Below are 25,183 nucleotides of genomic sequence, written 5' to 3'. Positions count from 1 at the left end.
AATAGTGCGTCTGGAATTCTCAGGGGATGAAGAGCATGTATTGCAGTTACCGTTTGACTAAGGATGTTCTGACAAATAAAAAGTATAAATGAAATGCACTCACTTAAGAATTGTTGCATAGTATGTCACAGTTTTTATAGGCATTTATCTGTCTCTACCTGCTCAATCTGTTGTTTGCTTAATTCTGTCCACCAAGGGAGCTTCAGGCCATGGAGGCTTTGCAGAATGGTCAGACTACATCAGAAGGTGGCATAGAGGGTCAGTCTGCAGTTGCTGCTAGCCATGCTATGATAGAAAAAATACTCAGCGAGGAGCCAAGGTGGCAAGGTGAGTGTCAATTAAACTCTGTGCATTTGTGGAGTGCATGTTCCTGTTAAAGTCTTCTGTGTAATAAATACAGATCGTGTTAATCTCTGACTAACTGGTTATGTCTCTTGCAGATACAACGTATGTGTTGGGAAATTACAAGACAGAGCAATGTAAGAAACCCCCCCGCCTCTGTCGCCAGGGTTATGCCTGTCCCTACTACCACAATAGCAAAGACAGAAGAAGAAGCCCAAGAAAACACAAATACAGGTAATCCTGGGCCTGGGTCTTCTGTTTCCCCGCTGAGTGGTGAGGTATAGTAGAAGCCTGTAAGGAGGAAGGATTTAGGATTTTCTCTGCTAGATAGTTTTTTTTTTTAGCGTGCCTCTAAGGCCTTTACTGACAGATATGATGGACTGTTACTTCCATCGAGGAGATGGGGTAACAAATAAACAGGGAGTTCTGCTTTATAGAGGAACCAGTGTCTCTAATAAATAACTGTTGCTAAATCATGTTACCACTGGTTTTATGGTGAACAGGATCTGCCTCTGTCTTCCCCTTCTCAAATAAACTCTTGCTTTAAAAAGCGCTGCAAGAAAAAAAATAATCCCCATCTAGACAAACTCTCACAGCAGTGTTTTCATGGGTAAAGGATTCAGAATCATCAGGCTGCTTGTTGGATGTACCCGGTGATGGGGATCGTGAGGCACAGTGTGACCTGTACTGTAGCTGGACGTGCATTCCTAACCAACTGCTAAAGACTGCTTTTGAGGCACCAGGGTGTTCTTGTCACTCAGCTGTCCCTGGATTTTTCGGCATGCTGCGTCTCCCTGAACGAGTTTTATCCAAGTTATAGGCCCTCATTTCCTCTAACACAACAGAGCTTTTGTTGTGATCTCAGTGGGGCTTTTCCTTAGTTCCCTTTTGAAAAACATAAGAGCAGACCAGAAAGCCAGGAGAGAAAATACAGTGGATGTTCTCACTTCCCCTCCCCACCCCCAGCGTTCACAGAAATTTTTGAATCAATACTGAAGTTCTGTATTTAAAAAACATAAAAAATCCGAGGAACATTAATCCCAACACCTTCAGGAGAAACAGGAACAATAAGCCAGTCTTCAGGCAGCAGCCACGTGCTTTCTGCCTGTCTGGGTACTTTGGGGAAGGGAAGAGGTGAAAGCTTCTCCCCTCCTGATCTCTTCTTGCTTCTGTGTTGCTTTCCCCACCCCCAGCAGATGTGGCTGCCTCTTCTGTGCAGGCATCTGCTGCTGCTGCTGTCTGCTTCCCTCTGCTGTTGTTTTGGGGAATGGATAAGAGCATAAAGGGCAGAGGAAGGAGGTCACAGCAAAAATTCAAACCTGGGAAACGGAACTGTTCCCAGCTGGGAGAAAGAAAATGGGTTTGCCTTTTCCCCAGTGACCTGACTCAGCCTCTGTTCCACATGGCCACACTACAACCCTGGAAACATACCACTGGAAGGGTATTATGTGTTTTAGGATTAGCCAATTAACTTGTTAGCTTTCTATGAATGTACAGTTCCAAAAGAGAAACCAGACCTAGCATCTCTGACACTAATCACATCAGCTGCTAATATTGTTGAGTTACGTTGGTTCAGGTTGTATTAGGTTTCAGACAGAGAGCTAAGCCATGCTACTTTCATTGGGAAATTGGGAGAGGGGGAGGAAGATGCCGTAGCAGCACTGTGGGGGCTGAGGAAGCAGCAGTCAGCCAAAGGGATTGTACAGCTGGGGAGGGGGGGGGCAGCTAAGCCTGGTTCCCAATTGAAGAAGCAAAGCTCAAAACACATTTGTGCATCTGATGCAGTCTGCCGCTACCTTATTTCCACAGATCTTCGCCGTGTCCCAGTGTGAAACATGGAGATGAGTGGGGAGATCCTACCAAGTGTGAAAATGGAGACTCGTGCCAATACTGCCACACTCGCACAGAGCAGCAGTTCCATCCAGAGGTACAGTAACCTGCTCTGACAGTTTGGTAGCTGACTAGAAAAGCAAATGAATTCCTGGTTTATGTGATAAATTAACGTGCCAGCTGGGAGTGTGTGGTGCTGCTTGCGGTGTGGTCCTGGGATACAGAGAAACTGCATGTTGGAAACTGAAATTCAGCTGCTTGACAGAGGTGCCTTTAGGTAGATCGTATGGGAGGAGGTAAGAGAAGCGGGTGAAGACTCAGGTGTAAGAACGGACTCATGGGCAGGGGTCCTTTTGAAAGCAGGGTGTGGGTTTTCAGGTGAGCACACAGCATCTGTTTTTGTGAGAAAAACCGGCTGATGATGATTGTGCTGAAACATAAATACCCACAAACTGGTGGTACAACCTACCAAGCTCTTAGATTGCGCATTTGCAGAGGATTCCTGTATCCTTACAGAAAGTTTAATAAAGACTTTGTCCTAGTCTGCTTAGTGTTACAGTGCTGAAAATCTTTGTTGGACCGGTATCAGCAAAGTAACCATTGTCACTGCCTGTCAAACTGGGGTGGAAGGGAAATAAATAATCCATTTCCTACAACCGTTGTCAACAGTTTGTAATTTTCCTTGCAAACATGGCTGTAGGTTTCTGGGCTGTTATCTACCAAGATTTCCTACCTTTTAGCACTTTGAACATCCATGGAGCTCCCAGTGAGACTGAGGGAGTTGATGGCAAACTAGTAACCTTTGGGAGCTGACTGTGGTGGGGTTGTTCTTTGTGTGAGCTTAACTGTAATGGGCATACTCTGGTGTTCCTGTAGCTATAGTAGGTTTTATAATAGTGGGTCACCCTGAAACCTGCTGGCCTTTTTGCCTTTTGTCTGTGTTTCTATCTTGCCATTGAGTCTCTTCACAGTACTTTTGTACCTGGGCTGCCAGTCACTGTTTTTCCTGTTCATGTCTGGTTGTTTTTTTTTCCCGTCCTTAGATCTACAAATCCACCAAGTGCAATGATATGCAGCAGTCTGGCAGCTGTCCCCGAGGACCCTTCTGTGCCTTTGCACATGTAGAACGTACGTGGGCTGCTTCTCTCATCTTTCATGGATGTTTGAAATTGAAGCTATGGAGAGCTTCTGGCCAGAACAGATAGCTTAAAATATAGGGCCACAAAGAGCTTCTGTGAAAGATTTTCAGAAACAAAGTATTAACTTTGATAATTTCTATAAAACTGTGCTAGTGAGAGGTGTTAACAGAGCTGAAGGCAGTAGGTAGTCCTGTTGCACTGTCCCTTGAAGCATTTTTCCCTCTGTCTTTCACTTGCTCAGTTCTCCATATGTCAATTTAGGAGAACGAACAGAGTGAGAGCTGCTTGTCTTCTGTACATAGATGAACAGTTCATAGCTAAGTTGCAAACTGGTTTAATTTCTAAAAGCTGAGGATAAAATTACAGGTTATAGATAACGTATTGATCTGTTCTACAAATTAAATAGCATTTTACTATTTATGTTTTGCATAAAGTTTAAATCTTCAAGTTGGTGAAGAAAAATATACAGCTTTTTGTCCACTGTTCCTCAAATCTGCTTTTCTTACTAGCTCCTTGATTTATAGAGCATTATTTCAATCCATTCATAGGTAATGGTTAGCTCCCAAGTCCTATGGCTCATACTCAGTTTTTACGCTCCAGTCTCATAGTTGAATTTGCAGTAATTAGAGCAGGTTACGTACAAGTCAGTAGATTGGCTCTGATATTGCCTTGCTTCATGGCCTTGAGCACATCTCTTTGTTATTTGATTATCCTTTGTGAATGGTGGAATTAGTAATTGCTACCTTTGTCAAAGAATGGTGAGAGTAAATTCCCTACCATTTACAGAGCTCCTTTATAGGAAGCCTGGTAGACAAGCAGTAATTATAGCTAGGGCTGTGGGCTATAGTGGCCCAAAACACAATAATGCAACTGCACTGTTTGATGCTGCAAGCTCAAGAGAGAATGAAATCTTGATAGAGAAACAGCATTTAGCAAAGTCCCTCATCTATAACACAGCATTTCTGTTTAGGAGATGCCTTGTTCATAACAAGGTAACTGTACTTGATACTATAAAAAAGCTAGAATAATATTCTGTGGCTAGCTAGGTCACTCAGTCCTGGTTATTTCTTGTGCAATCTTATAGAATTGTATGTGTGTATATATATTTTTTCAGTCCTTTCTTATTAAGGTGAGCACTGAGGGCCTAATTAACTTGAAATAACATGAGTACATTTATTGTACGTGCTCTTAGCATGAGTTTTGCTGATTATTAACGAGAAACATGTTAGAAATAAGTACGTTAAAGATATTGCAGTGTAAGTATGGTGCCTGTCGTGTAGATCTTGTAAAGATGCTGAGCTATATTAGATGGAAAGACTACAAGTCTGCAGCAGCTCTACTCCACCTTCCAAGTCAATGACACTTTCTTTTTGTGTGGTTGACAGCTGTACGCCTTTCTATGTATGTTACTTTCTTTTGGTAATGGTTTCTACTGAGAGCAGATGGGAACTTATCTCCCTCAGCTAATTATAACGCACCCATCAACTTTGTGCCTAGCAAAGAAGGAAGCCCTGCTTAGTTCAAGACAGCTGAATGAATAACACACAATTCATGCAAGGAAGATAATTTTGGAGCAGTGTTAACAGACTAATGAGCAGCACAGTGTACAAGTGGTGACAGTAATAATGTAAGGAATATTTGATTAAAAAGTAGCTATTTGCCAGATAAGGTTGCTCCTTGCTTCTGTTCTGCTTATAAGTAGGTGTTTGTGGAACATTTCTTCTCTCAATAATATCTAACTATTCTTGTTCATAAACGTCGTGTGGTCCATTGCAATTGTACAGCTTTGAGTAATGTTCCATGTGCTTTTATTTCTTCCAGAGCCTCCTCTCAATGAAGATTTACAGCAATCCTCGGCTGTGTCTAGCCCTACCCAGACAGGCCCTGTGATGTATATGCCATCAGCAGCTGGTGATTCTGTTCCAGTCAGCCCTTCCAGCCCACATGCTCCGGACCTTAGCAATGTATGTAGCACTGTGAGGAGGCCTTCTATGTGCTTTATAAATCTGGATTTCTCTGAGTTGCTGTACTTCCTTCTCTAAGAAGAGAAATCTTAAAGTATCCAGAGACACAAAGGATATGACATTCTTCTTTCAGATGTCAACTACATGCTTTGTAGAGGGATCTGTTTGTTTGGCACATACAGTTCAATGGTTTTAGTATTGTCATTTCACCTATAAAATTTCTAAGCCTTCCTTTCTGCGCAAAGCTTGTTGATGTACTTTCAGGAAAGTGCAATAACACTGTACATGAAGTCCAGTGCCTTCGTGTCTGGAGGTACATATCAGGCTCAGTTTCCCAAGTACTCATTAAAGGCTGTGAGCCAATATAACCTAAAGTACATAACTACAGTTGAGTTTGTTTACATACGTAAACTCAGAGGCTTAGCCTGCGCATTTTGTGTTGCATTATAGGATATCCTTGTTTCCCTCCCTCTTTTCCTTCTGGATATAGCTAAACACTGCAATATGTTTAAATAATGCCCCAGAGTATTGGTAGTACTTCTGGTTGTACACACAAGGAAGATTTTCAAATGCTGAATGGAAACACACAGAAAGATGATAAGCATATGGAATGCTAGACCACTTTATTTTTTTTAGTTCTTGAAGTCTTTCCTGTTTGCACTACTGTTGATAAGGTGTGTAACCTTTTCAAATGGTTGGTCAAGGTTTTGAGAAAGCAAAATAGCATGAGTTTAACTGGCTTCAAACTGGTCAGGGTGAAGTGAACTCATTTAGGACCTGTTTTATCCTATTTGAAAAGAGAAACTGATAGTTTGATTTTTTATTAGTGCCAAAGCCAACCAACAGTTCATAGTTCTGCTGAATTTGATCGCAACTAGAATTCCAAACAGATCTTGGAAAGACTGGACATAGTATTTTCTCTTGGTAAATAACACTGTAGAAAGAAGTAAAAACCAGAAGCCCTTTATCCTACGAGTATATCAGCTAAATGCTCTGAAAACTGCAACAAAATTAACAATCTCTTCCACTTAATAGCCCATTTAGGTCTTTTTCTGTCTCCAGCTTTTTACTCTTTTAAACAGTCTCTTTACGAATCTTTGGATGTAAGCCACAAGGCAACACATGTCTTTCTGTGACTTCATCACTCCACAGGGCATCTGCATGTAGCTTGCAAACAAATATGGCTTTGCTGGTGATCATTTTACATGATGAATTAATCAAAGGAAAAGGTCCCTCTAGCAGCCAGCCTCACATGGCGTGTTCTGTTTTGTATTTGTACTGTAGGTGTGGAGTAAAGCAGGAACTCTGCCAACTAGCCCCACCTCCACCACAGTGAGTAGTAACTTTGCGACTGTAGGGAAGCGTGGACAGCAGAATGTCTGTATAAAAACTAAATCAAAACATTGTAGGATGCTCCCTCTTCCTAATGCAAGCCCAAACTGTGCCATGTTTGAATCTGTGGTATCAGTAATTGTCTAAATGTTGTTTGAAACACAGTCATGTTTGCCAGTGCAGGCAAATAACTGATGATAATCCCAGAGAAATGGGATGTCTGCACTGATCCACATAGGCTCTTTCTCTAAAACTCCTCTTAATCTCCTTTGCTGCTGTTTGTGGCTTCATCTACAGTGCAAAACTAGACTTGTTGCATGTGGTTGTGATCCCTGATTACAGTCCAAAGAACAGAACTGCTGGAAATCCCTTTTTTTAATGCAGCTGTTGATACTTGAATTGCGTTTGCATTAAAACTTTCAGATTTCCAACTGAAAAACAAAAAATGCAGCATTACACATAGCTTAAATATTCTTGGTTGTTCTGACTGCCATAATACCTTTCCAGGTTTCACACTACTCCTCAGAGCACAGATAGGATCCTTATCACACTACTGTCTAAGGAAAGTGAGGAGGGTTTTGGTCCGGTTTGGAAACTGTCACATCTAAGGCCTCAGAAAGAGTAAATGTTTTTAGAGCTGTAGGTTGGCTTTTATAAGATTGCACTCTGTACAAAGTGTTGGCAATAAAACCATAACTGTGGGATTGTATAAATCCAGTATCTATGGGAGCTTTTCCCTGTTTTTTAGCTCCTGTTTACTGGAAGCCTGTACACTTGTGTTGACTGTTGGTAAAATTGATGCACACAGAAGTGATTGAGCTGTTCCCTGCGATGTCTTTCTTCTTTGACTTGGTGCTGCTGTACTTTTCTGACTCGTGTTCCTTCTATTAGATTCTTTGTAGGAACAGCAGTCTCGGAAGCCCATCTAATATATGTGGGTCTCCTCCTGGCGCAATTGGAAAGCCACACAGCTTGGAGAGCATTGGTTTTCCTCCAGATTCAGTAACGGCAGCCGGCAGCTACAAGAAAGCACCGGGGTTTGAGCGAGAAGATCAGGTGGGGGCCGAGTATTTGAAGAGTTTCAAATGCCAGGTTAGTAGGAAACACTGGCTGGAAGAGTTGGGGGGATGAAGAAGACTGAGAAATTGCCCGCTTTAGCTTGAATGTACTTTTATTTTTCAAGGAACAAAAGGAGAAAGCACTATTCTCAGTAGCAGTTCTCAGACCTGTGCTGTTGCTTTCAGTGTCCGTTCCAGTCTCTTCCATCTTACATCTGTTCTTGTCTGGTTAGCTGTCATCACACACTCAGTTTGTAGAAGTTAAGCTGCAGCTTGTTTCCATAATCCCTGACAACTTCTGTCCTGTCTTGACCCTGGGTAGCTTCCCATGTATCACTTCTTGCTCTCTTTTTTTTCACGTTTAGGCCCTTGCCAAGAGTTACAGTTTCTTTTGCTGTATTGTCTTATGGCAACTCATCCTTCTTTCTCTGTTCTCACTCCAAACTCCAACTGTTCTCACTCCTTCATCTCCATAACTTGTTTTATCTTCTGTTTTCAGCATTCATTTCTCTGATGTGTCAAAAATGCCATGTTAGTTGTCTCTTGCTTCTCTGGCTGTATCCTTCTGATCCTTGACGCTCTCTCTTCCTTGGCTTCTGTCGTAAATTTAAATTCCTCATTCTCATTTGAAGAACTCTTATCCAAGCCACATCTCTAATGACATTCCCTCTTATCCCTTTTGGATTTCCCAGTCTTGCTTAGCTGCTTCCTCAGTTGTCTCCTTCTCGATGTCATGCTTTGTACAAACAGCTCCCTAAGTCCAGCTCTCTTCCATGTCTTCTGCCACGTTAGCTTTTCCACAGACAGCTTCTTTCTGTGAATTTCCTTTCTTGATGTTAGTTAACTATTTTCTCTGCACCGTCCCTTCCAAGTCAGCCGTGTCCAACCCAGAGGAGGGGTTAGCTACTTTTATGAAGAGCTGCCTGCAGAAATGTTTCCTACAAGCTCACTTAAAAAAAAAAAAAAAGTCTGTGTTGCTCAAAAACAGAGATAAGAAATACTTTTCTCAGCCTGGCTTCACTTAAGCTCTTGCCTATAATATTAAGAAGCTAGTCTTAATAAGCTTATTGCTGTGTTAGTATTGCACTGCTGTGAGAAAACAGTGGAAATATCCTGTCCAAACAAGATCTTGCAGAAAGTAGTTGAATTTAGAAGCAGACTGTGGGTTTTCTTGTATTTATTTTTCCAACTTTGGGAAAATATGATCAAGCTTTGCAGTAGGACCAGTCTCGAGGACTGCTTAGTCTAATTAAAATGATTTAGTGACACTTACGGATTAAGCTATATACGTGTAGGCTTTCTTGTAAATGCTTCCATTGTTTGGCTTAACGTGCCATGTGGCTTAGGAAATGGCTAATTGATGCAACGCATCTTTGGGGGTAAAGTGCAGAGCATGCTGTGATCCTGGCACTACTTGCGGGCACAACAGCTTGTAGCAGTTGTGCAGAAACAAAAGGAGAAACATGTGCTCGTTCTGTTGCCTCTGCTGCAAAGGAGGAGTGAACCCAAAGCTGAAGGACCGAGAGAACCCCTGTTTCCTGCCAGCAGAGGCAGGGTGCCAGGGAGGCCCAGCTTTGGAGAAAATGGGCAGCAAGCCTAAGCCAAGGAGAAAGAGGATGGAGCTTAAACAGAGCCTTTAAAAAGAGGGCCAGACGATGAGCATTTATGTCTGAGGTCCAGGCTGGGCTACAAAGATACTGTATTCAGGTAGCTTCTTATTCATGTGGCTTTAATTAAGTAAAAAACTCTGTTAAATGACTGGAATAAATGTCTGTTAACACAGAGACAGAAGTAATCACAGTCGCCTTATGCTGGGCTTCTAAAGACAAAATTAGGTGTCTCATAAGTGTCCTGATTTAATTTTGTTTCAATCTATAATTACTTACTTAATCTTCTGTAATTCCCTTTGGCTGCAGTGGGCACCAAAGATCCTCGTGTATGCTGTAAATTAGACCAGTAATTAGGCACTTAACTTTGTTCACTCATATTTGGAAACGTAAGAGACGCTCCGGCTCACCCCTGCAGTCGGGTTGTAATTTTTTCCTTGGTTGTATTAGTACAAATAGCTTCTATCTTATTAGAATGAAAAATGTGTTAATAGATTCCACATCGCTTGTGGTAAGGCTGAGCCAGCAGTTAGGGCTAAAAATACTTTTGTGAAGTCCCGAAAGATTTAGCAAGCTGGAAAATGCTGGCTGCGCTGGGAGGAGTTGTGTGCCACGACCAGGAGGTGTTTCTGTGTCCTGACACAGTGTCCAGCAGGCTTGTTCCGTACAACATTCAGTTTCATTCATAATTTATGCCCTCTGTTTTTCTTTCCTGACTGCAACAACATGAGCTGGAGAATTTCAGCGTGCCCTTTGAATTCTTGTGTTGATGTATGGCCCTTTTTTATGTTAGTCAGAGCTAAAGGAGACTGGCTTAGTGGTCACAATTGGTTTGCTCCATTTTTACACTGATGTTACATGACTGCAAGGTGGTGAGAATTGGGACTAACTCAGAAATGTGTTCACTTTTTCTTTTATTTAAAGGAGGGGGGGAAAAAAAAAAAGCTTCCAGTAAGACTTAGCAGCACAGAGCCAGCCACACTGGCAGGAAGCCTCCAGTGAGGGGGGTACAGCTGCATCTGTGCCTTCACTTCAGCTGCTGACGTCTGTTGATAGCCCATCTTGTGTTCAGCTGAGTGTCAAGCAGGGTAGGGATGTGCCGGATAATCTAGCAGGCGTGTTATCAGACACACACAGATGCACGAATTTAGCGCATCCAGAGCACACAAAGGAAGACAAGCCTGGGAGCGGTTCAGGAGCCGTTTTGCTGTATGTAAACACACTGTAGGTTGTTCAGAGAAGCATGAGAGAACGGTACCTGCTGCAGAAGGATCTCTGCAGCCGTATCTCAACTGCCTGTTTGCCAGGCTTTGACTGCTCCCCCCACAGGCATACGGTTAAGTAGAGAAAATGATTTAATCCTGTAAAAACAAGGGATGAATTCTTCTGCTTCTCTTTCGCCTGTCTGGTTATGTCATACCTTCCCAGCAATCATTTATCTTTTTCATAAGGCTGTTTAAGCCAGAAAGTCACGGCGTATCACTCAGGTCAGCGTGGCGTCTCATGCCCTGCTGTTGTGCATCGTGCTTGAAACGCCCCTGCAGAGATGGTGGCTGCCTGTGCTCGTGATAAACACAAGTGAGCAGACTTTATGCCCGGACCACGTCTCTGATTCAGATGGAGAGGGCTGGAGGAGGTTGGTAAACAAGCAGACCTGACTCCAAGCAGTTGTTTTGCCCCCTTTCCGTGCCCAGAGGGTGCGAGCTGATCTCCCTGTGCCTTGCTATTGCACACGTAGCAGCATGGGAGGAGCAGAGCACAGGCTGCAGACCAGATTGTTACACACAGACAGGCACATGAGACCACTTCCTTCCCAGCTTTGGTTGTTGTAGCTCAGAATCAACTATGTCTTGAGGCAAGAGGGCTGAAATCTGTTAAGGACATAGTGCTGCAAGGTCCTTACACTGATTTTTTTTTTTTTTTTTTTAGGCTGGATAGTGGAAATCTAAATATGTTGGCATTCATGCAGTTCTGCAATTCCAGCCAGCATTGACCTCGCTTGTGTTTTATAGCTTTGAGGCCTCTGCTTTAAGGGATGGGGGAGGGATTTTTTTAAAATCAGTTTAGATGATTTTGCTTTTAAAATTGGTCTATTATCTCTTTATTTTTGTTCGTGACAAATTAAAGGAATTTGAAGAGATTATCCAGATTCTTCCCCATAAAATGACATTCTCTGTAATATTACATCTGTTCTGTTCTTCTACAAACTGTGCAAGCCCAGCTGGGAGCTTGAAAAGTTTGAGGGAAGAGATAATCTGCATACTTTATTTTCCCAAAGCTGCAAAACAGTTACATAATTTAAAATTATAGTTAATTTCTCACTGCTCTATTTTTATTTATTTATTTTAGATACTAGTAGGGCTGATGAGTTATTTATAGCAAGGCAAAATAAGTCATGTTTGGTCTAGGTTCTTAAGATGTCCTTTGTGGCAGCAGAGACTGTAGCAATGCTGAAGGCCAGTGTAATTGTGATGAGTCTGTGCATAACTCTGAGAGTGATGTCTCGGCATATAGAAAGCAGATTAGTTGGGGTGTTCTCAGTTTGCTCTGGTCTCCTACACTGAATTCTCTAGTATGTAAGGCTGTAAGAGAGGAGGGGACTGTTTCCCATGGCCTCTCCAAAGCCAGTGCTCAGCCACCTTTAATTTAGCTGCTGATCTCCCTGCTTATCTTTTTTTTGTTTTGTTCATTTACTGTAGCAAGCAAAAATGAAGTCCCATTCACTGGAACACAGGAGCCAGGAGCAACCTTTGTTACAACCCAAACAGGTATGGTACTGCTGGCAAGGCTCTGAACCTAGCTTAGTGCTCACACTACCACAAATGAGGACACGAGATCTCTGCGGATCCAGATCACTCTGCAGGGAGCAAATTATAGCCCAGACACCATGAGGGATGCTCAGCTCGAGGGACTATTTTATGAAGATGGGGTTATTTGCTGGAGGGGTTATTTGAGAATGGCTAGGCCTGTGTCAGTTCAGGATAAATTCATGGACCTGGACACAGTAGTGTCAGAGAGTGTCTCCAAATTACAGAAAATAGAGCTGGAATGATTCTCTGGAGTCATCTAAGTTCAAGGATTCGGCGAAGAGAATTTTATATCAGGTTCTAAGTCACGTACAGAACAAAGTCTGAATGAGTGATTATGTGACCCATGCCTTTGCTTGCATGCAGCCTGTGGGTTACAAGAGTTAATTCAGGGGCAGCCTGAAGGCTGTAATACTGGAGGGAAAAAAAAAGGTCGGCAGAAATTAAAGAAAAGCTGTTAATCTCTCCCCCACCCCCAGCCCAGTAGTAGCACCAACCATCTGTCAGGTTGGAAGCAGACAGGAGCAGGTTTGTTGCTGATCATTGGCTCATTCCTGTGTGTTGTTGAAGGGATTTTTCTACATAGACATCTTATTTTGTACCTCTTTTCTTTTTTAAAACTCTTGTTTCAGGACATACTGGGTATTCTCCCAGTGGGGAGCCCACTGACATCCAGCATCTCCTCCAGTATCACCTCCAGTCTGGCTGCAACACCACCAAGCCCTGCTGGCACCAGCAGCATACCAGGCATGAATGCCAATGCCCTTCCCTTCTACCCAACCAGTGACACCGTTGAGTCCGTCATAGGTAACTTTGCCATTTTCACTTACGTTAGTAGGGCTTCCTCAGACGTGGATCACCAGGTATGAGAGCTGGGATTAGCGTGGGTGTTCCAGTGAACTCCAATTTTTCATGTGTGTCAGTGCGGGCAGACTCCTGAGCCTGTAGGCTTTTTCTGCGACTAGGATGCATCCGATGTTTTCTGCAGGTTATTAGAGGTGAAATTCACCTAGAGGACCAACAGCAGGCCAAAGGCCTCTGTGCTGCTTATCCAGAACGTCAGGTGGTGTAAAGGGCCTTAGTTTTAGGTTTGTGAAAGTGACAAAAAAAAAGAAAAGGTTTGGAGCAGGCAGGAAATCATCAAGACGTTTTCCCACAGCTACAACCCCTTATATTCTAAATGACAATTTTATAGGAAGGGCCCCCACGAGGTAGATGGCAAGGACTTGCCCTTCACAGGTTGTGGGACAGAGGCTGTAAGAAAAAGGAGAACAGGAGAGTTCGTAGCGGGGAATCACTCCTTTTAGATAGATACACTTTTTTTGGTCACCTGTTTTTTGATCTAACATTTCTGAGGTGATCTCATTAATTTGTTAAAAACAATAATAGAAATGAGTGGGCATGTGTGGGATGGAACTGTATTGATCAAGGTTAGTGATGAGGCATGTTCAAGTAGATATAACGTTTGCAGGCATTCATAAGCTTTCTTTATTTTGTCGTATCGTTGAACCTCAGAGATGTTTTTGAAGTGTTCCCTTCTGCTGGTATTCCTTTTCCAAGTGGCTCTTCAGCGAAGTAGGGACAAAGCACAAACCAGACCCAGACATGTCATAAGCCAGCATTACTGCGTGTTATGGACAGACTTGGAAGAGCTATTTGGGGAAGACTTATGGGAACTGCTGTTATTTCTTCAGACTTATTTTTTTTTAATAACATTTGGGAATGCTTTGAGACAAATCAGATCAGGTAAAAGAACCTGAACTGAAAAGCTGCCCATGACACTTCTGCCAAACTGTTTTAGCAGCAGCATTGCACAGGATGGAGAGTAGGGCGGTGCAGACTGGCAAACAGAGAACGAAGGCTCCTCTGCATGTAGGCTCTTTGGGCCATCCTATCTCTTGAAGTTGTTGGTCCTTTATAACATAATTGGTACCTCTGTGTCTGGCAGAGTCTGCCTTGGATGACCTGGACCTGAATGAATTCGGAGTGGCTGCCCTGGAGAAGACATTTGACAGCAGCACAGTGCCCCACACGAGTGGCATCATGATAGGTACATGAAAGCAACAGAGCTTTCTTTATCTTCTGCCAAGCAGTGTTGCCCAGTCACCTCAGTGGAGCCAGCCCAACCAAGCTCTAAAACCAGTCCTAAAATATCGTTGGTTAAAACAGCCGTTATAACAAACTCTGGCAACCGCTGAGCATCTTTCAAGGGAAAGCTTGCCCTTATTGACTAGCAGGGCTGAGTTCTTGCCGTTGGGCCCAGGTGTCCTGGGGATGTTTCTTGAGACTGAATGGGACTTGATTTTATTTATTTATTTTTAAGTATGTAAGTAGACTCTAGAAGGTATTTGATACCTTTAAAACCAAGCCAAAGTATAACGATTTGCATCTTGAGCAGAAAACTCTCCTTAGTAGTAACAGGAAACTCAATGACCTGGTAATGCTATCCATCTGTCAGTCATCACGGCCTGCTGGTTTGATTCCTGTAGTGTCTGTCTCATCTTTAAGGTGTGGAGGTAGGCTGAGGCCTCTTCTACCTGTCTCTAGGGAGTGTCCAGAGGAAAATGAAACGTCTCCTAGCTTTTTAGAAGTGCCTGTAGTTTCTGGTTACCCTTGTTCTGTAAGACAGGTTTTGATTCGGAGCTAACTTTCATTGTCTGAAGGTTTCCAAGGGCGCTGCTCTGCCTGGAGCTGTATTGAGGTGTGGAAGGAACCCTAAAGAATATCACTTCCACTGCCCTGCCAAAGATAAGAGTCCAATCAGAGAGCTTATTGTGCATGTCTGCTGGTAGCCCTGCTTCTGCCACTACCCATCTGCAGGGCTTGGAGATCCTCCACACTTTTCCCTCTTTTCCCGTCGGGTCTCGGTGTTTTCTGGTGGTCTTCTAAGAAGGAAGATCAGACGAGAGTGAGGAGCAGGGCTGGGATCTTCCTCGGTCTGTGTGTGGCAGGCAGACTGACCTCTTGTGTAAGGGAAGTGTCGTATCTTTGGAGGTTAGGTTTTTGTTTGTTTGATTATTTTTAATTACTGGTGGATCCAAGCACTCAAGTATGTCTAAAGCTAGTCACTGATTTTTCAGTAGTTCAGGTCGTGACCTGGCCCAGCGTGATAGTCTTCTTTTATTACAGGTTGTTTAGAAGCGTTAAAGGTAGAGGAACGTGCTTTAAAAGTGAATTTTTCGTTACGAAGTATTTCACCAGATACCAAATTCATCTTCTCTAGACTGACAGGGACTGAAGCTTGCTCAGAAAACCTTTCGTTGCTTTGGCCAATGAAAGGAAGTAGTCCATTGAACTCTGGAGGGTCTTAACCTACGTGGCTCGTGGGACAGCAGCTTCAGTGTTCCTCCTTAAGGCTTAGAGGGGGAATCCAACACGGTGAGAAGTGGAGGGGATCCTCAGGGGCTTAGGAGAGAGGGAAGCTAACGCCTTCTGCTCTGAACTCCTGCGCTGTGCCCTGGCCCATACTTCACAGTCATACATAGCCATTCTCTGTGTGTTCTTTGTCCAGGTGGGAGTTTGCTGCAAAGTTCTGCTCCTGTAAATATCCCCGGCTCCCTTGGAAGCTCTGCCTCCTTTCACTCTGCCTCTCCTTCTCCACCGGTCAGCCTCTCATCGCATTTCCTCCATCAGCCCCAGGGACACTTAAGCCAATCAGAAAACACGTTCCTGGGGACATCAGCTTCTCATGGATCATTAGGTAAATGCACAGTGTGTGTGTCCCATGTACATGCCTGTCTGTGCCATGTAAGTATTTTCTTTTAAGTTAGCTTTAATTTTAATGTGTTATTTCACTGCTGCCATTTATAGCTCTTCTTCCCATGAGAACAGCAACAGTACTAGAAGCTGCTTTACCAAAAATCACCTAATACCTCGAGAACAAGGGAGCAATTCCCTCTGTTCCCCGTGTTTCCAGACTGAGAAAAAGGGCCTTGCTCTGATGATGCCTTTTGGGAAAAAGAGCTTTGTCCTTTTGAGCCCCTGTGCTGAGACTTTACTTTTATATAAAACTCAGAGTTGGTTCCTCAGCTTTGCTTGAGGTGGGGATTGCAGTTTGCTGTTGGGACTGCTCCTAGGATAGGCTGGCTTCTGGGAGCTATAAAGCCAGCTTAGTTCGTTGTACTTGTCCAGCTATGTCCCCTTTGCTCCTATTTTTTCTCCCCCTCTCTTGAGGATCCATTTCCTGTATGAGGGAATGTAAAGGGAAGGGAAATTACTTTGGAGTTTCAGCTGTATTGGGCAGAACTGGGATCTGAGGGAACAAATCCACTTTATTATCCAGATGCTGGGTTTCCTTGAGAAATGTTTGGGCTTAAGGCTACAGTGACACTTGCTCTGCTGACTTCTGTTTGTAAATATTAGTTCTTTCTATTGATGTAGGAGTAAATGCTTCGATTTTGATATACATTTTAACCTCTAATATTCAGCTTAAAAACACTTAATCATTTTATTATGCTGTAATCTACTGTTGCATGCACTTCTCTGTATAACTGCATCCGTTGTTTGCACAGGCCAAAGCCACGCTTCCAGGCCTTGCGATTGCTATTTGGCTTTAACAGCTTTTACAATCACAGTAATAAGAAAAGACACATCAGAGGGCATCTTTGCTATTAATTAGTGTTGGGGCTGGCTGTTTGTTCCAGTTTCAGTAAGAAAAGGGAAACTTGCTAATAAGGTCTGCTTTTAATTTCAGGAAAACATTAGTTATTAAGCAGTTTACTCGTGTAAACGCATAGTCAGGACAAATATAAAACCAAAGAAATGCAGGAAGTTTCCAAATACATTTAAATATTTTGTTTTCAAGAAAAAAAGTTGGATATTTTCTTGGAATACAACAAAAACATTTTTGCCAAGGTTTTGATAAGGTTTTTAAAATTATAACCTGGCAGTTGGGGATCTGGAATCTGTTCCATGTGACTCACTGAATGCATACAAGTGGATGTGTAGTTATTGCTTTTATGTATTGCTGTTTAGTTGAAAAGATGTAGTCCTAGGCTGGTCCCACTGTGCTAGATGCTGTGTGTGCAGAGAAGGCATTCGTGACTACAGGGACCTCATATTTCAGATGCGTGATGAGAGCAGCAGGTGGAAAGAGGGAGTAAAAAGAAACAACGAGATCAGTTTGGTCAGCGTTACGGCAGAATTTGTGGCTTGCCAGCATCCTGCGTAGTGCTAGCCTCCCTTTCAGGTCAGCCAGAGTTTTAAAAGCAAAATGTGAGTTGGGGTTGCGTTAAAATTTCTCGCTCTCAAGCGAGCGTACTTCTGAGCAGCTGAAACGCATCAATGGTAAGTGGCTTGAGCCAGTGAAGAGCCCTTGCTGCTCTGCTAAATGACTTGTTTATGCAGCTAAGCCCATAGTCAAGACAAGTTACTGGTTTTCAGCTGCTCCCTCGAGGCTATTTGTGTCTTGGCTGGCACTAAGTGGGACATAAGTTGTGTTAGTTTTCAATGAGAGGCTGTTGGCCCTAGGGCTTGCTTGCAAACACAGTCGGTTTGGCTTCTGTAAAATCACAGTTATCAGTTGCAACAAGATTTAGGAATGTCCACACCCAGTGGTAAGCACCAGTAAATAAAAACGATTCCTACGTCAGGCTGGTGGATGTCTGTGTGCGTACGAGGCCATATCGCTCAGCTCTGTCTGGAGATGAGCCTTTCCTACCAGTTCTCCCCCGAGTACAAACCGTGGATTCTTATTTTGAGTGAACATATTTTTTGTCATTAAAAGAGTACAAACCTTAGAGGCAGCCAAGTCTCAGAGGCTGGCATCAGCCTAAAGAGCCAGCTTTGTTTACAGCTGATTTTCTATTGCTTTGTCTCCCAAGCCTTGAAGTTCTTCCTGAAGAGAGGAATGATTTGAACATGCTAAAATAAGGAAGTGGTTAGTTGATCTTTCCATGGTGCCAGTCACTGATTGCGTGCTACAACTCTGCAAGGGATGAAGCTGATGTGCATACTGCTGCTTCCGCTTCTTCCTTTATAAACAGGGTTTTCCAGTTCTGTTTCTTGCATACAGGGACAGTAGTGACATTGAAGCGTTTTAGTCTGGCTGTCTGTTAAGCAAGACTCAGAAAAGCACCAAGCTGAGGAGACAAAAAGAGAAGTAAAGGCCCAACACACGTTTTCTTAGGGTATAGTCAGTTCTATTTGAGAAGGGGGATTCAAGGTGGTAGTGAACTTGACTGTAAAGTCAATGCTTCTAAAAACCACCTGGTTCAAAAATTGCTTCAGCTGTTCCTTGGATTCTCTCTGTATTATAAAAGAGGCCTGCTGGTGTGAAACTTCCCCTATAAAGTCCCTCTGAGATGGACTCCTGGGTCCTGAGGATGAAATAAATCTTCTCAGTCCTATATACGCATTTTTGAAACCTGGACTTCACAGGGGTAGGGAGGAAATGGGGGAATTGCCAGCACCTGTGACATAACCCTCTCTATTTCCCTGTGAAACAGGTTTAAATGGGATGAACAGCAGCATATGGGAACACTTTGCTTCGGGGAGTTTTTCGCCCAGTACCTCACCTGCATTTCTGTCAGGTCCAGGTGCTGCGGAGCTGGCACGACTACGACAAGAACTGGATGAAGCCAATGGCACAATAAAGCAGTGGGAGGAGTCTTGGAAACAAGCCAAGCAGGTACTTGGGCAACTCCTGGGAAGCGAGATTAAGGAGGGTAAAGGGAGTAGGAGGGTGTCAGCCTTTAAACAGGAGCTTACCAGAGGCTGAGGTGATGAGGAAAGCTGCAGGTTTTACAAGCAGATTCTCTTAAGCGTTCTTATTCTTTCTCCTCCCTCAGAGAGACTGAAACAATTTGTTTTATGCGTTCAGATGCTGCAAGTGCAAGGCCAGGTGTCGTAACAGATGCACTGAAGTGCTTGACAGTCTCCTAGACTGGCAATTGACTTAGATCCGTGACAATTTAATGTTATGCAAATTTCATCCCCTTAGCTGCCTGAGCCAAATCTGTAGCCTGCAGCCCAACTGGATGGGGTACCCAGAATGAGCAGCGCTTTGAAGTGAAGCTTCAAGGATGTTTGAGAATTTGGGAACAGGGCAGATTAGACAGAATACACTCCTGTTGAGGAGCATGTAGAAAAAATGGATATTTTTGCCTAGGATTTCCTCCTGGAGGCTGACTGAGTTTTCAAACTGCTGTTACTCTCTTTGTTGGAACTCATAGGCTTGTGATGCTTGGAAAAAGGAGGCAGAGGAAGCAAATGATCGCGCCAACACAGCTAACATGGAATGTGAACTGGCTCGGGAGCAGAGGGAAGCCTTGGAGCTGCAAGTGAAGAAACTGCAGGAGGAGCTGGAGAGGATCCACACGGGCCAGGACCCTCAGTTTCTGCGCTCCTTCTCTGACCTGGAAACTCTCTCGCTTTCTTCGCTTTACACCCTCCAGAAACAGTTGCGGGCAAACCTGGAGAAAGTCGATAAGGTGAGTGCCAGGGATTTGCAGAGCAGGGCCTTGCTGCCTCCGCTCCTACACATAGCAGCCCTTTTTCTTTTCTTCAATACAGCCAGAAATCAGCAGCCTATCAAAGCAATTCTGTGTGGAGGTAGCCAAGTGAGTTCTAGCCACCTTAAAGGAAAATATCTGCCTCTTCTCTGTACCTAAAGTACAGAGTTTCAGTCAATCAAAGCTGCTGTGATCCTAAAGGTCCTAAAGGACACCATGCTGTGCTGCTTTGCTTTTGCTTCAGAAGATAAATGTATGGACAGCTGCAAGTCCGTCCCCTGCTGCCTCCTTGCTGGTCCCCAAACTGTGTAGCGCAGGGCTGGAGCCCTTGTGTTTTCTCGTTTTGATACTTACATTTTGCCCTGTCCCCATCTCTTGCAGGCAGTATTTCAGATGCAGTCAGTGAAATGCCTTAAGTGTCAGGAAGAGAACCGGGTGGTGTTACCGTGCCAACACGCAGTGCTGTGTGAAACGTGCGCCGAGGAGGGCGAGTGTCCCATCTGCCATCCCAACAGGCCCCATTCTCTCCAGTCGTGACCTTCCAAGGACGCTTGTTCTAATCATATCGTATAGAACTTTTTAACTTTATACATACGTACATATATATGTATGTGTACATATATATATGTATGTGTAGATATATATATGTATATATGTGTGTGTATGTGCATGTTTGTGTATGTATATATATGCACACACATGCACATACCCACATAAAACAAAAATTAGTTGCAGAGCACTTTTTAATATTTTACAACCCGTATCTAAACTGCCCCTCACCCGTGCCCCACTAATTCTAACTCTTGAGGAACTTTGAGAGCTGTTTTTAATACAGATCAAAGGGCCATTTGCAAAGAGTCTGTGTTTCTCCTCTTTTCTATTTAGGTGATAACAAATTTTTGACTATTTCCAGAAGGATTTAGAGTGGGCAAGAGGGGCTTCCACGTGCTTTCCAGAGGAAGAGTTGAGATCATGGGGAGGATCGAGGTGGATTGAAATGACTTTTTTCATGTCTTCGGTCTTCCTGCTCTTTCACTGACCCAGCTTGGTTAAAGCCGTCCTCCCTGATGGAAGCTCCGCTGGGTCCCTGCCTGGTGGGCCTCACATTGCCGATCTCTGAATGTGCAGAAACTTTGTCTGTCATTTAAAACAGCAAAGTTCACTTTTTAAAAATTTTTTACACTCTTTGTATATTTATATGAAAAGAAAAAAAAAAAGGGGAAAAAATATATTGTACCTAGAGCAAGCCAGGCCCCCAAATCCAGTGACTAGTAATCATTGCTGATACAGCTAATGCTGCAGGTTTCAGCAGCCTTAGAAGTATTGCCCTTGTGCCAGCTAAAGCCCTTTATGAAAGGAGTACGGATGCACAAGTTAGTTCTCTCCAGGCGCCCCTTTGTGTGGTGGCTGTCTAGAGGATTTTTAGCATTTCAAACCAGATTGATTTTCCTTTTAGCCACAGAGACCTCTTTCATAGTCACTGCTGAAACACATGAAACAATTCCAGATAGGACACTTTTTTTGAACGGAATGGATGTTTCCCGTTTCAGCATCTCAAGGATGAATTGTGGGCTTCTAAGTTCAGAAGCCATCAAGCCAGGAATCACGTCTGCCGGTGGTGACAGAGAAAGCCCAGCATGGAACAAGCCGCTGATAAATCTATCCCGCTTGAAAGTGGAGCTGGAGGAGAGTGTAAATTCCTCACCACCTGCTCCTAGGTGCTCCTTCCTGCCCTCAGCTGCTCATCATTGTGGCACAAAACACGATGCGTATCACCACTTAAGCTTATAAGTGCAGCCACCATTTTTACGTACATAAGAAAGTGTTGTTGTTTAGAAACTCTGAAGCTAGTTAGTCTAACAGTGCCCTGTGGTGGTGGTTCCTGGGTTAGTTATGATCTTACAGAGCAAGGAGATAGAAAGGAAAAGGACTTCAATTTCAGATATTTGCTTAGAGTAACTCATCAACCAGTCCGTCCATGTACTGGTGACTTAGTAGTAATGTGGTAGCCTGTTGCAGACGGCTGGGTGCCCAGCTCCAGTGCTGTGTGCTGGCAGGGATGCTAAACTCATCGTGTTGGAGCAGAAAGAAGCATCTCCCATCAGAGGAATAGACTTCATTTTCCTCAATGCAAGCAAGATGGTGTTGCAGGGTTTTCCAGTCCTCTCCTTCCTCCTATTTCAGACTCCTTTCCTGAGCACATGACTTTCCACCACCCTTGCATAGCTCTCACTGGCATCTCTGCCCTGCTGAGTTTGTTTCGGGCCTTTGTCCCCATACACCATCTGCAGAGATGCTCAGGGACTTTCTCCTTATTAGGATACTCTTTGTATTTGTCCACAGGGAATTTATTCTCTTGGATCATTTTAGAAAGGCAAAGAAAGAAATCCCACAGACCAGTCCAATACACACCACACTGTCCAGTGCAGCTCCTTTCTAGGGAAAAGAAATGCCACCAGCTTAGACCTGTCCAGCAGCTGAGCTTCCTGTGACTTTCTTTACCAGCATGTACATTAAATTTTTACATCGGGTGGATTGCAGTAACCTGCTGGGATCTCAACTAGAAGGCCACTCAGTTGATTAAATATTTTTATTTCGCACAGGGTTGTGTCCTGTGCTACCCCTCCCTGACCTGGAAAAGCACTGGAACCTCCAGCAGCCCACTGTTGTTGTAGGAACAACTGAATTGTTACTGGAGCCTCTCAGAAAGCTTCATATTTTAATGCAAAGACATAATTAGGTTTGCTTCCATAATTCCACCTTTCCTTCATATGGAAGGGGTTAATATGCATTCCCAGATGATCTCTTAAGTGCAGCTCTGTGTAGTTCTTTTTTTATGTTTTCCCATTAACTCGTTCTTTTTTTTTTTTGGTAAAAATGCTTTTTTTTCCATGTGTATTTTATTGTAACTAGCATCAGTTTTTTAATTTTTTTTAATGGAGAGACACTGTTGGGTGAATATTGTGGCTATGTTGTTTGGTTATAGCCTTTGAATGTCTGTGCCATGGGGCAGCACATCTGCCTTGGTCTGATCTTAAGGAAAGACCTTTTATTAAAATATGTGAACATTTCTTTTTTTAGGGGAAAAAAAGTGGGGGGAGGGAAGGATAAAAGTTGCGGGAGAAAGAAAAAGCCCAATGAAGATAAAAGGAAAAAAAATTACTAAAGTTTTTTGTAACTAACTTAAATCATAGGAAATAAACTCTTGAATCAGGTCTTTAATATTTATAAGAGCCGGAGCTCATCAGCCTGTTTTGGCTCTTGGTTTGTAATGCTTACTTTTTGTTAGCGTGGTGGTTTCTCCGCTCTCCTGCCTCCTGGGGACCTCTTCAGGGTGATGCTGTCTTCGGACAGCCCTCTCTTTCCAGAACTAGCACCACCCGTGTGACTTCAGCTGAGTCCCAAGAGCTCTTCGCATTGTCCCCTCTCTTCAGATGAAGCTTGTCCGCTGTTTGCAGCTCTGTTGCAGTGTGACTGCCAGTTACAGTGTGACGTGTGTCTCTAGGGTCCAGGGGGAAGAGACACTTGCCCCTCATTTCTGTGGGGACCCACTGCTTAGCCAGAGGGCTACAAGGACCATTCCAGACCAGAGAAAGCATTTTTACTTTTTTTTTCCTTTTCAGTAAAACAGTTTCTCTGTTTTAAAACTTATCCTGAAGGACCAAAGAATTCAAGATTTCCCTAGTTGTGGCCCTTAAAATTTAACTTTCTGTTGCCACGCTGCGCCCGTGGCAGAGCAGTGACAAGGAGTTAGCACTAGCCCCGGGATGTCGCATCCCCTTCCCTCGCCACCGTCCCAGCCTGTCTCAGCACTCTTAGCACAAGCACATAGACTGTGTCTCTTCCCTCTGGTGCTTCAAGAAACACTTCTTCAATTTAGGTTTCTATCAATTTGTTTGCTGCTTTCCAAATAAAGAAGTATCTGAAATGTGAATTATTTTCTTAGGCAGCAGCTGGGAAAGAGAACTTCATCGTTGTGTATTTTGTGAATATTTTGGGGGGTCAAAATTTCATACCTGAGTGAGGTGAGAGCAGGGGGGAAAGGCAGCGTTTCTGACCCACTCCAGCAGTTGTTACTGCTGGCCCCAGGCAGGCAGGATTAACCACAATCACAGCACTGCCTTCAAGGCTTCAAGAGTCTGTGGTCAGCTTCTGCGTGGTGTAAAAAGAGACTTGTAAAAATAAACCTGGTGCTAATATGTACAGCCCGTGTAATGTACTGTCGAGCTTCTTTCTGAAGCAGGAACTCCCAGTTACAGGACATGCAGTAATACATCAGAACCAAGGCGACTTTACTTTTTTTTTGGCTGTCACGCCTCGAAGCAAAGTGTTGGTCCCCAAGTGGTCCCCGAGGCTTCTCGCTGAGCTGCCCCAGCTGGCTGCCACTGAGCAGCCCTGAGCGTGGCCGCATCCTGCCCCGTCACAGGCTCCTCGCTGGGCAATGATATGTTTGCCTACCTGAATTTTTGGGAGCCTCGCAAGTGTTGACCTCAGTGACTAACTGTGCAGGTCAGACACTTCTCGGCTGAGAGCCGGGGAAAGGGAGTCTTTAACTGTCTTGTGGAACCGCAGTATCCTAAAGGTCAATACGCTTTTACTTTATTATAGAGAAACAATATAGAAGCAGATGGCTTGAGACAACAATATCCTGGGTAGATAAGTTATCAAAAGCAAGGATCTAGCTGTAGAGGATAGCCAAGAGCTGAAGAACATTGGCGAGCATCACTTTGGGCTACCAGGACCACTTTCAGGTCCACCCCTGGCCTTCGCTGCCATAGCCCAGTGCCGGTGGCACAGGAGGGCCCGGGGGCAGGTCTCGGAGCTGGAGCTCCTTTCCCTTAATTCACCTTCCCCGGAAGGTGACCGCTGCAGCTGTTCCCATACCGAAGGGTTTTATACTTTCCGTACATCTCTGAAGCTGAACCTGAGCCACTTGCAAGGCTTGTGCAGCTGAGACAATGAAGAGAATTCCTTACCATGTGAGGAAGCCTTTAATGCTGAATGGACTCAGTAATTCATTGCTGTTCCACCAGCCTCCGAATCTTCTCTCTCTCTCTCTCCTTTCCCCCCCCCATCTAAGAAGGAAGAATATTACCAGTGTTTTCCTCCAGAATTGTAATAATCTTTGGAGTGATGGCCAACAGCAACGTAGATGTTACTGATGTAAAATCTAGTATTTTAAAGGTGAAGTATTCCTGCAAACTAGTGACTGCGCCAGAGAGCAGAGAGATTTCTGGGGCTTCCCCACTCCGTAGCTTCCAATGTTAAAACAAAATAAGTACAGTATGCGTTTTAAAAAAATAATAATAATACACACTGCAGTATTTCTCGTGGCAATTCTTGCCCAGTCTCTTCCTCGCTTTCCCCGGGAGGAAGGGCACTGGGCAGAAGCGCCCGAAGTCCGTGTAGAAGTTGGCAGAATGGTGATCGGTGGTGTGTAAAACGTGTTGTTGATTCCATGTATAGAACTGTGATTTCAGCTGTCGTTCTCTCGTACTCTGTAAATATGTGTTTTGGCTGTCGGAAACCTGGTTTAGACTCTTTTCTTGGCAGAATGAATTTGCATGTGGGGCTGAAAAGAACTCAATCTGTGTCACAGTTTCCAAGGGCAGGATGGATTTTTTTTTTTTAGAGGACAATAAATTTTTATTTT

At 43.8% G+C, this 25,183-nt stretch overlaps 1 protein-coding gene across 21 annotated transcripts in view; it reads left to right on the top strand.

Annotated features, from left to right (window-relative positions):
* UNK (unk zinc finger) overlaps nucleotides 1-25,183 on the top strand; it is a 45,588-nt gene extending 20,405 nt beyond the window's left edge. Inside the window, exons 4-17 of one of the 21 annotated variants that reach the window (XM_035558985.1) lie at nucleotides 197-327; nucleotides 441-576; nucleotides 2,152-2,269; nucleotides 3,216-3,300; nucleotides 5,133-5,275; nucleotides 6,560-6,607; nucleotides 7,499-7,699; nucleotides 11,972-12,040; nucleotides 12,712-12,886; nucleotides 14,028-14,129; nucleotides 15,591-15,779; nucleotides 18,526-18,707; nucleotides 19,252-19,509; nucleotides 19,912-25,183. In XM_035558985.1, coding sequence (XP_035414878.1) covers nucleotides 197-327; nucleotides 441-576; nucleotides 2,152-2,269; nucleotides 3,216-3,300; nucleotides 5,133-5,275; nucleotides 6,560-6,607; nucleotides 7,499-7,699; nucleotides 11,972-12,040; nucleotides 12,712-12,886; nucleotides 14,028-14,129; nucleotides 15,591-15,779; nucleotides 18,526-18,707; nucleotides 19,252-19,509; nucleotides 19,912-20,067 — 1,993 coding nt within the window. In that variant the 3' untranslated portion in view covers nucleotides 20,068-25,183. The remainder of the gene's footprint in view (nucleotides 1-196; nucleotides 328-440; nucleotides 577-2,151; nucleotides 2,270-3,215; nucleotides 3,301-5,132; nucleotides 5,276-6,559; nucleotides 6,608-7,498; nucleotides 7,700-11,971; nucleotides 12,041-12,711; nucleotides 12,887-14,027; nucleotides 14,130-15,590; nucleotides 15,780-18,525; nucleotides 18,708-19,251; nucleotides 19,510-19,911) is intronic. The other 20 variants (XM_035558986.1, XM_035558988.2, XM_035558991.2 and 17 more) reach the window with 20 other exon arrangements.

This window comes from Cygnus atratus, chromosome 18 (assembly GCF_013377495.2).
Source record: "Cygnus atratus isolate AKBS03 ecotype Queensland, Australia chromosome 18, CAtr_DNAZoo_HiC_assembly, whole genome shotgun sequence".
Lineage (NCBI taxonomy): Eukaryota > Metazoa > Chordata > Aves > Anseriformes > Anatidae > Cygnus > Cygnus atratus.
The sequence above is the reverse complement of the archived record's forward strand: the minus strand, read 5'-3'. Positions and strand labels throughout refer to the sequence as shown.